The 13233-nt window shown below is 59.1% G+C and overlaps 1 protein-coding gene across 2 annotated transcripts in view; it reads left to right on the forward strand.

Moving 5' to 3' along the window:
- The window catches only part of IFFO2 (intermediate filament family orphan 2), a 49822-nt gene that overhangs the window by 30894 nt on the left and 5695 nt on the right, over window positions 1-13233 (forward strand). Inside the window, exons 2-7 of one of the 2 annotated variants that reach the window (XM_061395151.1) lie at window positions 3786-3846; window positions 5212-5307; window positions 6483-6623; window positions 7867-8006; window positions 12201-12321; window positions 12432-12524. In XM_061395151.1, the coding sequence (XP_061251135.1) occupies window positions 3786-3846; window positions 5212-5307; window positions 6483-6623; window positions 7867-8006; window positions 12201-12321; window positions 12432-12524 (652 nt within the window). The remainder of the gene's footprint in view (window positions 1-3785; window positions 3847-5211; window positions 5308-6482; window positions 6624-7866; window positions 8007-12200; window positions 12322-12431; window positions 12525-13233) is intronic. The other variant, XM_061395161.1, reaches the window with a different exon arrangement.

The raw sequence follows: 13233 nt of genomic DNA on the forward strand, positions 1-13233 counted from the left end.
TGCCTGCTTCGTGAGCATCCACAGCCTAGACCGTTGTGAGAGCTGTGGCTTGAGGGCGTCCGCAGGTGGGGAGAGAGTGGGAGGATGCTGGGGGCCAGAGAGAGTCCCTGTGGGCTGGTGGGAGCGTGAGCCAGACCTGGGCCTGAGCACACCTCGGCGTGGAGGAGACGGAGGGTGGTCTGCTGCTGTCCCTGGCATTGTGGGCTGGCTCCGTGGATAAGACACGGCTGCTAAGTGGCCCCGGGGACGATGGCATCCTGTGGCCTGCCAGGTCAAGCCTGGGCTCAAGGAGGGAAAGCCAGGGGAGTGGCTGCCTTGGTTTGGAGGACAGATGACATGTGAGACAGGCCTGGGAGAATGGATAGATTTCAGGAGGCTGAAGTGGCGGGTGGGAAAAGGAATCGGGTTACCTCTGATTCTGTCTCCTCTGCCTGTAAAATGGGGACCACCCTTAGGGCAGGATTAAGTGATAGTTTATCTTTTATGTGTCTATGAAGGCCCAGCATGGTGTTCACCACCCTGAAAGTGACCAATACCTGTCCCTCTCTCCACTCCCTTCAAGAGAAAAAAGAGTTGGGAAGTTTTATGAGCTGGTGGGTCAGGAAAGGCAGAGGTGGATGGAAATGATTCGGGCTGCCCTGCCTTGGCTGGCGTTGCCTGGGTGCCTGGGTGCGCTGGGCCTTCCTTTTCCCACCTTTCCCACGGGGAGGCAGTCCCTCTGCAGCCTCTCACCCACTGTGTGCTCAGCAGCCCCCGGCCCCCATGCGTGTGTCCCTCCTGGTGGCGGCTGGCTTGTCCCTGGCCTCCTGCTGGCCTGTCTTTGCTTCTGTTGCTCCCGATGCCTAAAACTCCCCTCCTGCTGAAACCGGGCTCCCGTGAGCAGAGCCAGGGCAGGGGAGGGGACGGGCCTGGGAAGCAGGTGTTGGAATGTCCTGGAGCCCACAGCTTGGTTGACCAGTTTCTGGCTCAGCTTGGCGCTCCCTCCCCCTCGGCTGAGTTGCCGTGAATGCAGGGCATCTGGGGCTCCTCAAGAAACATCGCTCACCCATCCTCTCACCCCAGTCAGCCAGAGCAGCTGAAGGGCAAAGCGATTCTGCACTGTCAACGTGGAAGCGGGCAGAGCCAAGCTTTCCCGCCGCGGGCTGGGAGGGGAGGTCAGCGTGGGCAGCGGGCTCGGTCTGTCAAGCCAGCTGCTGCCAACACACAGGGGTCCTTCCTGGGCCTCCTGGGGGCAGGGGCACTGGCCGTGCACCCATCCAGCTCTGGACATCGCTTGTACAGGCTCACCTGGGCTGCAGCTTAGCGAGGTGAGGGGGCCCCCAAAGCGCCTCCGCTGGGGAGCGCGTGAGAAACGAGCCCCGCCCCAGACCTGCTGAGCCGACTCTGCGCGTGAGCGCGGTCCCCGGGTGACGCCCACGCTCGTCCCAGTAAGAGCGTGAGCTTGGCTGAAGTCCCATCCCTGCTGACTGGTTGTTTGTGGCCTTAGACAGGTCACACCTCTCTGAACCTCAGCTCTCTCATCTGCAAAATGGGTTTGGGGAAAATGTCTTTACAGGAGAGGGTTAAGAGGTCAGATGCAAGCCAATGAGATGTGTCCAGGGCACTGAGCCCAGTGCAGGGGACTCGAGTGGTGCTCGCCAATCAGTGGGCTGCTGCTACTGCGACTCCTGTGTCTGAGGATCCAAAGACGTGGCTTGTGTCTTCGCTCTGCGTTGACCTGAGACACATTGCTCTCCTTTGCTGGGCCTCACTTTTCCTGTCTGTTCAATGGGTCTGTTGACCCGCTGCCCCACCTTCCTCACGAGAAGGTTGCTTCCAGGAAAAGGAAAAGTGAGAGGGGGCTGGCCTCATCCCAGAGGCTCCTCTGAGAAGCTGGTGTGTGTGTGGGGGTGAGATGCCCCCGGGTGCCCACATCCCATCCCTGCCGCCCCCCTTATCTGGCTGTTGCTGCAGGAACGCAGTAGCGAGGCCGGCCCTGGGGGCCAGGCTGTGGTCAGCGCCCTCCCTTGGCCCCGCTCTGCTCAGCAGCTTTGGAAGCCAGCCCCCTGCCCCCCTCAGGACAGCGTGGCCAGGAGGGATGATTCAGCTCGGGCCCTGTATTCTGGGCCTCGGCCTCGCTCGAGGGCAGCCCTGGACACCCTGTGCGGCTGGGCGAGCTGGGGGCAGCCTTGAGCTTCTCTCCACCTGGGCTTCCCGTTCCCCAGCTGTTCCCTGGACTCCTGGCCCTGCCCATGGCATGCTGGGTGACCTTGGGCAGGCTCCTCTCACACACAGGGCCTCGGTGTCCCCATTTGTGCCACAGGAGTGTTCCATGAGACAGTCCTGCCCGGGTCAGACTCTTAGACTCTCTCCCTGCCCCTCCTTGGGTCCCTCTGTATCTCTCATCTACGCCAGGACGCCCACCCAGCCCCGCTGCCCACGGGGTTCTGAACTCTGCCGCCCACTGCCGATCGAGGCCCGGCTGCCACCGCCGGGGGCTGGTGAAGACCAAAGGGAGGGGGGAGTGTGTGTGTCCTCTGGGAGCCTTGCCCGGGGCCGTCTGTGTCTCGTGTGGGAAAGGGGAGGAATTTTCCTCTGTGTGTGCAAACAGTATCCGTTTTCTCTTGTTTCCAAAAGCCAGTGACGTAACCCGCTCTTCAGCCATCCCTCCCCTCTGGCCTATTTTTAGCTGGCCCCGACAGCATCCTCAAGGCTTCAGACCTGCCTGTTCTGAGGCTATGTAGGGAGGAAGCCCCAGGGTGAAGAAAGAGAGAAGCCCCCCGTCTGTTTGTCCCGCGGTTGGAGAAGGGCCCACCTCTCTGGGGCAGCAGGTGGGGAGGGGGTCAGGGCTCCCCGGGGTCCACGGTCCACGGGGAGCCCAGCAGGGTCACCAGCACCCGATCTGGAGTCCCCCGCGAGTCTGAGTCCTGGCCCCACCTGCCCTCACCCTCACTTAGGCATGAAATGTGCTTATGTCCAACTCCGCGACCCCATGAACTATATAGCCCACCAGGCTCTTCTGTCTGTGGGGATTCTCCAGGCACAAATATTGGAGTGGGTTGCCATGCCCTCTTCCAGGGGATCTTCCCTACCCAGGGATCGAACCCAGGTCTCCCGCTTTGCAGGCCAATTCTTTACCATCTGAGCCGGCAGTGAAGCCCAGGCATTAAATAAGTGAGACTTATATCTCTTTTTTGTTTTAATGTAATAAAACAGACCTGGGTTTGAAGTCCAACCCCATCCCCTAACTAGCTGTGTGTTTTTGGGCAAGATATGTAACCTCTCTGAGCCTCAGTTTCCTCATCTGTAAGAAAGGGATGATAACAGCTACGTGGGAGATGTCTTTGTTGGTTAGGGTAGGTGGCATGACAGATTGACTGAGATTGCAATGGTTGGCACGAAAAAAGTTTGTTTTTTGTGGGTGCAAAGGAGAGCCTGAACGCGGTGTTGGGTGTATCCTGACACCTGAGAACAGCCTCAGGACCGCGTCTCACGGGAAGGGAAGGGGCAGCGGCATTTGGGCAGCACCTTGCACTGAGCGCACAGGGGCGGGGCGGGGGCCCCTCCCCCACGTCTCCCTCGGGGCTGTGCTCACGCCCGGAGCCTGGCGCTCGTCCCCTGGCATCGTGCATCCACCCACCGCCCCCTTGCCTGGGAGCTCCGGGACACAGGCAGGGCTGGAGTCCCTGCTGCACCTTCCTCAGCCAGCGCGGGGGCGACCCAGGGCGGGTGCTGGCGCTGTGCCTGGGGGTGGGCTGCCCGGGAGAGGCCACCCTCTGACCGCCTGTCCCTCTTGGCTGTTGCAGGTGGGAGGAGGAGCTCGCCAAGCGCGTGAACCTGCAGAGCATGGTGGACACGCTGCAGGAGGTAAGAGGTCCCGGCCGGGAGAGGCTGGGGGCGAGCCACGCGGTCGAGGGGCGGGGCTGGGGGCCAGTTCCCAGCACAGCCTCTGGGCTGTGTCAGCTCAGCCTCTCCTCTGTGGAGCCAGGAGCCTCTCCCATCGCCCCTGCTTGGGGGCTGGGAAGGCACCCCCGGCACACAGTTGCAGAAAAGCCTGGGCACAAGAGCCCTGTTGCTGTCTCAGCCACGCAGGACGGGACTTGGGACCAAGTGCCTCGGAAAGGGCTGGGGGGCTTGTCGCCAGGTGGGCTCCCAGCCCCAGTGGTGCTCCGCGGCAGGTGTGAGGACGGCCTCTGGCTTTTCTGGCTTGGTGGCTCTGTGTTCTGGGCCCTGCTTCACATGGGCTGACGGTGCACCCCGGGCAGCAGACTTGACCTTCTCAGCTTTGTTTTCCGCTCTGCCAAATGGACACAAGAGTGGCAACCCCGTGAGAAGCCATGGGTGACTGTTTTTAACACTGAAAACATCGCCTTCTGATAGTTAGAGCATGGATCGCCTACATAAATATGGCAACCCCGTGAGAAGCTATGGGTGACTGTTTTTAACACTGAAAACATCGCCTTCTGATAGTTAAAGCATGGATCGCCTACATAAATAACCAAAGAAGAAAGAAAGAAGATAAGCGTTGATCTTCTAAGGAAGTTAGGGATTAAAATAATGTCAAGGAGACATTAAAAGACGTCAACGTCAAGGAATGGTTAAAATAACGTGTAGAAGGAAAAGCATGAAGGTTCCCTCCCCCCAGCCCTGCTTTCTTTTGTGAGAAAAGGTCTTTTTACTTTACAAACGTAACATGTTCACGGGCCAACACTTGGAAAGTTCAGGGAAGCACAGAGAAGAAAACAAAACTTAGCCTCCGGTTCTCCCCGCCCCACTGTTGCTGAGTTGGCGCGTGACCTTCTGGGCGTTTGTGTGTACATGTACAGCCCCTGGGTGTGCACGCTCAGTGAGGTTGACACGTGTGATGTTGCCATTCTGGAGATCGGAGATGGTCACGTATCGGCACTTTGACATACATTGACCTGCTATTTTGACCTACTGGAATCGCTTTTATATCTACTTTTTCTCTCAACGTCTGCCATGGATTTTTCCATCCAATTTACAGTTCTCAGAAAAGAATTGTTTTAGGCCGAGGGGTGAAGTGAGGGCTGAGCGGGGAGCCAGGCTGGGTCAAGGTCTTGGCTCCCCTCCCCTGGGGCACAGAGGCACCCGGCATGGTTGGATGTCAGGCATCCATCTGGGGCTCTAAAGCCCGGTGTCTGGCCTCTCCGCCCTGCATCAGGGAGCCCACCCAGCCCCCCCTGACCCCTCCCCGGTCTCCGTTCCTTGTAGGCAGCGCAGGAGGCGGAAGCCATCCAGGAGGAGATGAACGAGAAGATTGAGCGTCTCAAGGCCGAGCTGGTGGTGTTTAAGGGACTCATGAGTGACGTAAGTGCCTCCGGCCGCCACCCCCCAGGTGTCATGAACCCCCCCCCCCACTCCCCCACCCATCATGCAGAATGCTTCATTCACTCCGAGGCTCCAGAGCTCGGCTTCTAGTTAGAGTCCTGGCTGGCTGTGTTTGACCTGTGAGGATGACGGATGCATCAGAGATCAGGCCCCCCTCCCCGCCCCACCCTCTGCTTCCCGTGGTCTGAGTAGAGATGCATTAATCAGCTGCTTAACCCATCCGCCCGCCCCGGGCTCCTCTGACAGCCTGTGTGCATTCGCTCCGACTCCGCCGGCTCACCAGCGTGGGGGTGGGGGGGCGGGGGCAGCCGGGGGCCTCTGTGTCTGGGAGTGGGGGATGCCGATGGCAGGCTGAAGGGGACCCCGGGTCTGGTCTGCGCCGGCCCAAAAGGCCACCCGAGCCAGCGGCCTCCCTGAGGTTGCTCTGTTGAGTCGGGACTGGCCGGTATGCGCGTCCTTGGGACAGTCGGAGCTCCTCTGAGTCACTGTGGGCGGGGGGCAGCTGTTGGCAGAGCAGCAAGGGCCTCCTTCCTGCTGGGGACCTGGTTTCCTGCCACCTTCGGGCCGCGGTTAGTATGTAGAGAAAGACTGAAGGAGGGAGACAGAGCCCAGGATGTGTGCCTCCGCCGGCCGTGGCTTCTGCCCTGGGCGGTGTGAGGCTGGGGTGGCTGGAAGAGGGCAGCAGGCCCCCCTTACCGGGGTCTGGGTGATCCCCACCCATCCGAGGTAGCCCCCACTGTCAGCCTAGGAGGAATCTTTGCTGGGGAGAGGTGGGGCAAACCCGCCGCGGGAGCAGGGCGGCCTTTCAGCGCTGGGACGCGTCTTTCTTTTCCCTTGTTCGGACAAAACCAACCCTGACACCGTGTCTGCTGAGAGGGTGCCTTCTGGCCCTTAGGGAGACTGGCAAACGCAGTCTTCCTTGGTCCCCACGGTGCCCACGTCCCCCCGCCCCTTGCCCCGACCCCGAGCCACTGGCCCGACCCTTCACGCCCAGCAAAGGCTGCAGGACCCCCCTCGGACTGCGGGGACCTCCTGCCCAGCATCTGGGGGGTCTCCCCACCCCTCCATCCAGCCGGAGCCTGGGGGTGCCTCCCCCCCACCCCTTGCTTGGGGCCCCCCCCAGCTCACGTAACCCCCTGCTGTCCTCCCTGCAGCCCATGACAGACCTGGACACAAAGATCCAAGAAAAGGCCATGAAGGTGGACATGGACATCTGCCGCCGGATCGATATCACGGCCAAGCTGTGCGATGTCGCACAGCAGCGGAACTCGGAAGACGTGTCCAAGATCTTCCAGGTGACGAGGGCCGCCCCACTCACCAGCCGGCACTGCCCGCCACCCGCCCCGGCCACCCTGCCCCGGGCCCCTCACACCCCGCCCACGTCCCTCCCCGCCTCCCCAACCCACCCCCAGGTAGCCTTTGCCCAACGCTCCGGCCTCCCAGGGAAGTGTAGAATCAGGGACTGCATAGGCTCACAGGCATGTATGACTCCATCATTGAGGCTGACCGCTTGTTTCATCCTACGTCTGAGGACACCACTCACCGGGGGGGTAGGGGGGGCGACGTGACGGGCTCCTGGAAGAACGTGGCCGCAGAGCTGGGACGAGGACTCAGGTCTCCGGACCCTCCAGGGCTCAGTCTGCCTATCCACCTTGGGCCGCTTGCCCTGCCTCCTGTCTCTCCTGGGAGCAGGAGCCCGGGCACCAGGGCCATGGTCGGGGAGCCCTGGCCAGACTGTGGGAGCCCTAGGCAAGCCGGCCTGAGCCCTAGCCCTCAAGCCTCAGAATTCAGAAGGGGAACTGTTGACCTGTTGACTCTTTTTTCATTCCCACATTGAGACTCATTCAGTCCCCCACTTCCCTACCCCACAGCGAGCAGGCGTCTGTGTCCAGAGTGAAGGCGATGGGTTAGCACTGGCGAGTGTCCTCCAGGGAGGGCTTGGGGTCTGGTCCAGCTGCCTGAAGGGCATCTGTCATTCTCCAAACGCTGCTTCTTGAGTTTGGGGTTGTGGTTTGGCTTTTGCCTGAGCCCAGGGCAGAGCAGTGTGTTGTTGGCTTTAAGTGTGTGACTCTGGATGTAGTGGGATGAGGTCTGGGTTCCCCTGGGTGCCTTCTTGCTGCCCCTCTGGTTGGTTGCGTCTTGTCTGCTTGGAGTGGAGGAAGCTCGTTGAACCCGGGGCTGCCTACCTGTCGCCTTTGCATGGGAGCAGGAGGGCTCTGGGAAGCATGGAGCCATCTGACCTGTGTAAGGGCTTCTCTGTCTCTCCGGGGAGCTCTGAGACGTCCGGCCGGCCGAATCTCCAGGCCTCCCAGGGCAGGGAAGGGGCCAGGCCGTCTGTTCCTCCGTCCCGCATGCCTCCCCACCTCACGCTTCCTGCTAACGCCACCTGCTTCTTAGAGGACCTGCATCCTTCCTGGCAGTGGCCGCCCCAGCCGCGCTCCATCCGTGCCTCGGGACACCGCCTCCCTTCCCAGTCCACCCCGCCCCCCATTCCCGCAGGGCTGCCGAGTGACGTTTATCTTTCTCTTCCCGGGTCAGGTGGTCCCCAAAAAGAAAGAGCGTAAGGTGGCTTCTGACGACGACATCTCCGAGCAGGATGGGGAGGTGAACCGGTTCTCAGATGACGAGGTCGGCTCCATGAACATCACAGACGAGATGAAGCGCATGTTTAACCAGCTGTGAGTATCCTGGCTGCCCTGGCGCCCGGGGCTCCTCTCTGTCTCCCCAGATTGCGAGGGCAAGGGGCGCAAACCGGTGCCCTGGGCTGGCTGACGAGTAGCCTCCACATGTTTTGTTGGCCAGCGTGGTGTTCTGAGAGAATCTGGATTCATTTTCAACATTTAGAATTTGGGGAGTTTCACATTTTCAGAAAAGGCCAAACTGGTAATAGTGCTCATTTCTGTTGTTTAGTCGCTAAGCTGCGTCTGACTCTTTGCGACCCCATAGACTGTAGCCCACCGGGCTCCTCTGTCCGTGGGATTTTTCAGGCAAGAATAACTGCAGTGGGTTGCCATTGCCCTCTCCAGGGGATCTTCCCGACCCAGGGGTTGAACCCACATCTCCTGCTTGGCAGGCAGATTTTTTCCTGCTGAGCCACTGGGGAAGCCAAATAGTGGTCATATTTGTGGACAGTTTTTTTTTCTTCCTTAAATTGCGATATAACTGACATGTAAGTTTATTTTAGTTTCAGATATGCAACCTTGTGATTCAGTATTTGTGTATATTGTGAAATGCTCACCACAGTAAGCCTAACATTTATCACCATACAAAGTAAAAACAATGTTTTTTCCCTTGGGTTAAGCGGCGGCCTGGGTCAGTGGCAGAGTCTGGGCTCTCGTGTGGCCAGTGGTGGGCTGGAGCCGGTTTGTACCAGTTCGTGAAAGCTGATGTCTGCCCACTCAGGTTCAGCAGGGGCACACTGAAAGCTTAAATTTGCCACGATGGGAAACTGTCACATGCTGCCCACCTGGGCTTCCCTGGTGGCTCGCGAACCTGCCTGCCAGTGCAGGAGACTCGCGTTCGATCCCTGGGTTGGGATGATCCTCTGGAGAAGGAAATGGCAGCCCACTCTAGTATTCTTGCCTGGGAAATCCCATGGACAGAGGAGCTGGACGGGCTGCAGTCCATGGGGTCACAAAAGAGCCGGATATGACTTAGTGACTAAAGAACAATGAGTACCAGCACCTGGGCAGCCCGCTCTGGCCTCTGCAGACAGCTGGTTTGCTGGGAACTAGCTGGGCACGGCTGTCTGGGGCAGGGATCCACTGCAGCCCTGGTGAGTCCATGCCACACTTGCAGTCCTGACCCTCCTCTGGCTCGCATCCACGTGGTGTCCTGCGCGGGGTGGGGAGGGGAGCGGCTGCAGGCAGGGGCTGATTCAGCTCAGGGCTGTGGTCAGACAGCAGGCTGGGGCTGCATCTCTGAGTCTACTTTCCCCGCCCCACGGGCCTGCCCTTGCCGGCCCTCTCCCCAGAGTCCCCTGCCGTGGGTCCCCTGAGCCCTGGCCCCGGGCTCCATCTTCCCTCCCACTTCCTTCTCCCCCGACCCCCTGGTCTCTGAGCCTCACGGCCGAGCATGCTTCCTGGCCTGCTGTTCCTCCCCGGGAGTCCTGGGTGTCCCAACTGGGTGTCCCAACAGCAGGGCTGGATTTGAGTGCTTGACTCAGATGAGCCGTCGCCACCCTCACGGTGCCCCTCCAGGAGGGCCTCTCCCGTCGCCGGTGCCCCTGCCATCATGCTCATTTTAGAAGCCAGGGGCCCGGGCCTCTCCAGACCCTTCCTGCCATGCTTGGGGCTGGCCGAGGGTAGTAGAGTCCAATGCTCACTCCGCCCAGCCCTTCATCACAGATGAGGAAACAGCTCAGAGAGAGCAGGCGGGTCGGGACAGAGCCTGGATCTCGGTCCAGTGCTGTCTGTGTCCTCTTTCTGTCTCTCCTGCCACGCCATCCCCACCCTGGTGACTCGGCAGGAAGACAGGAGTCGGACCCGGGCGGGATGGGTTTGCGTGACACTTCCCTGTGGTTCCTGTTCCCTTGAAATGGAACTGGGATGGCGCTGTGTTTGCGGAGAGCAGGGGTTGCTATTTTGAGGGTAACAAGGAGACTCCTAGGCTCTTGATTCATCTTTCAACACCCCCCGACCCCTACCCCTTCTCATGGGCTTCCCAGGTGGCGCAAGTGGTCAAGAACCCGCCTGCCAATGCAGGAGATGTAAGATACGCGGGTTTGATCCCTGGGTCAGGAAGCTCCCCTGGAGAAGGGCATGGCAACCCACTCCAGTGTTCTTGCCTGGAGAGTCCCATGGACAGAGGAGTCGGACACGACTGAAGCTGCTTAGTGTGCAGACACGCACCCCTCCCTTTGCACATTCTTGTCTTTCACTGAGGAGAGGGGCTTTGGGAGAGAACCCTTGGGCAGGTCTAGGTTTTCCGAAGGTTGCTGTGGGCATTCTTAAGTGTCCAGCTGGGTTTAGGCCCCAGAAACCCTGGCTGGGCTCATTCAGTTGAATTAAAGGGCTGTTTTGAAGAAATTGTTTCCCAGGTTTTCATCAGGTCACCAGGAATCCACAGCCTGCCCAGAAAGCGGGCGGGCCGGGTAGGGGAGCAAGTGGAGTGAGCTAAAAGGCTGTGCTCCTGGGTCCACGTGTGCTCTTTGCCATGCTGCAAAAACGGGCACCTGAGTGTTGACAGGTCTGAACTGGGTTTAGTATTAAACCTATCAGTTAAATTGATCTGGTGGTCAAGCTGCCTAAGTTAAAGCAAAACAAAATTCTCTGATCACCCCTCCACCCTGGCAGTTCTCGCCAAAGCCATCACACCGCACCCTGGGCGGGGCCCTGGCCCCCTCCCACCGACCTCTCTGCTGGCTCTGGGCTGAGACCCAGCCAGAAGCTGCCACCGGCCAGTTCCTCTGAAGTCTTTGAATAGCTGCGCCCGAGTCAGGGCTGTTTTGTTTCAGTCAAAATCAATTGCTTGGGCTTCAGATCCAGAAGAAGGGGAGGAATCTGCTCCTTTCTCTGCACCATGGCCACGCCTCTTCCTCGTCCCGCCCCCCACATCTGGGGGGATGGAGGCGCCTCTTCTGAGTCCTTCCTCTTGTCCAGCTTCCTGTCCTTTCTCCTTCTCCATTACTCAGCCAGGGTTGTCCTCTGGTCCCAGCCGCCGGGAAGGAAGTGAAATCAGCAGTCCAGTATGCGATGTGGTGATGGGTCGACCCTTGACCCAGGGGCCTGCCCGGAGCTGTCTGGCCAAGGGGCGGGCAATGCCTCCCAGGGCAGCCGGGTCCCAGCTCTGGTCGCCGGACGCCAGGAGCCACCTACAGGCTCCCACAGGAACTGCTTTTTGGTGGGGAGCTGGGCTCGAGGGGGCGCTCTGGACAGCGCTTTTCCTGAGGTTCTTGGGCCCTGCCCAGTGGCCCCAGCAGGTTGGGAACGGTGCACTATAGGATCCAGAAAGTTGTTGAAGGAGTGAGTGTGGGCAGCGGGGAGAGCCCTGGGATGGGAATCAGGACTTGGGACCCACGTCTGCCTCTCCAGCTGATTCACTGGGTCAAGTGACTTAGTCCTGCAGACCTCAGCCTTCCCATCTGAATAATGGGTGTATTGGGCGGAACTCCCCTGCAGTTGGGGTAACCAGTACATCTGCAGAACTCCCTCGGTCCCAGATGCACCTGCATGGTCCGTCACCCTATTGCCAGTTCTAGTGAATAGGGAAACCCAGAAATCACTCAGCATTTGCATTCAAATCCGATTTCCAGCATGTGTTATTCTAGAAGTTTCCACCTAATCCCTCTGAGCCTCAATTTCCTTACCTGTGAAATGGGACTAGCAATCATACTGACCTCTTAGGACTGTTGTGAGGATGGAATGAATCACACTTTAATATATGCCTAGTCATCCGTCCTGTGGTTGTGTTTTGATGGAGAGTAAAAAGCCATAGAAAACAGAAAGATCTGGCTTTCAGCCCTAGTTTATTCTTTCTGAGCTGCAGTTTCCTCATCTGTAAAATGGGAATAATAATACCCACCTTTCTAAGTTGCAGAGAAGATTATATGAATCATCTCAGGTATAGTAGGGGCTCCAGAAATGAGTTGTTAAATGAATGGAAACCATTCACAAGATGCTATCTTTAGTCTTCATTAATGAAAGACTGGCGTTGTTAGGAATATGCATTTTAACTTGTATCCATAATACATAAATACATTCTGCATTTGAAGAGCTGCGCTCCATGGAGAAGGCGCGTGCCCCTCTGGCTACTGCTCCCATGTTTTTGGACAGCCACCTGGCAGGCCCCTCCCCGTGCCCCGTGCTCCCCCCCCCCCCGCCTGGGCCCCTGGAGCCTGCCTGTTCACTCATGCCCACCCGTGCCCCCCACAGGCGGGAGACCTTTGACTTCGACGATGACTGTGACAGCCTGACGTGGGAAGAGAACGAAGACACGCTGCTGCTCTGGGAGGACTTCACCAACTGCAACCCGAGCCTCGACCTACAGGGCGAGGTGAGCCGGCAGGCGGCCCGGGCGCCTCGCTCCCTGCCCCCCCGTCCCTCGCTCTTTCCCGGCAGCCCCCACCACCCGGTTAAGCTGTCCGCTCTGTTCCGTTTCCCCAGCAAGAGGAAAACCTGGGCAATCTGATCCACGAGACCGAGTCCTTCTTCAAGACGAGGGACAAGGAGTACCAGGAGACCATCGGCCAGATTGAGGTGAGGCGCCCACTCGCTCATGTCCCCCAGTCGTGAGCCCAAGGCCCCCAGTGATCAAGTGCCCGTGTGAACAGGGGCTGGGATAGCAACGCAGGCACCAGGATTGGGAGTCAGGACACCCACTGATTTTCCTGGCCTGGTGCTGGGCAGGTCACCCCTCTCTTGGGTAGGGCCTCAGTTTCCTAATCTGTAAAATGAGGGTGGTGATACCTGTCTGCCCCAGAGAGGTTTTTTCTTAAGTTATTTGACTGACATGGTGATCTCAAAATAATGGGAACTGACATTTGAATGATATCAAGTGACACTGGGCCCCGAGCCCTTTAAAAATACGCCTCCGTCGGCATTCTCATACCCTGTGTGTGTACCCGAGGGGGCCTGGGTGCCTCCACCCTGTGCAGTGGGCACTGTGTGCCCATTTTACAGAGGAGGGGATGAGGTCAAAGAGACCAAGTGACTTGCCTGAGACCCCCAGCCAGGAAGTGGCCTGCAAGCCCGGTTCTCCCTGCTCCAGAGCCTATGTGTGTGTGCCTGGCACACCTGTCTGTGAGAGTCAGTCATTGTCAGGCGGGAGAAAGGGAAGTCCGGCTCCTCCCCAAGGGATGGAGCCCTCGGTTGAGGAGAAGGGTCAGAAACGTGAGCACCCTTTTCTAACGCAGTCCGCATGAAGGAGTGCCAAGGCCAGAGTTGCTAGGGCTACCCCAGCGGAGGG

This window comes from Bos javanicus, chromosome 2 (genome assembly GCF_032452875.1).
Source record: "Bos javanicus breed banteng chromosome 2, ARS-OSU_banteng_1.0, whole genome shotgun sequence".
In the NCBI taxonomy this organism is placed as follows: Eukaryota; Metazoa; Chordata; class Mammalia; order Artiodactyla; family Bovidae; genus Bos; species Bos javanicus.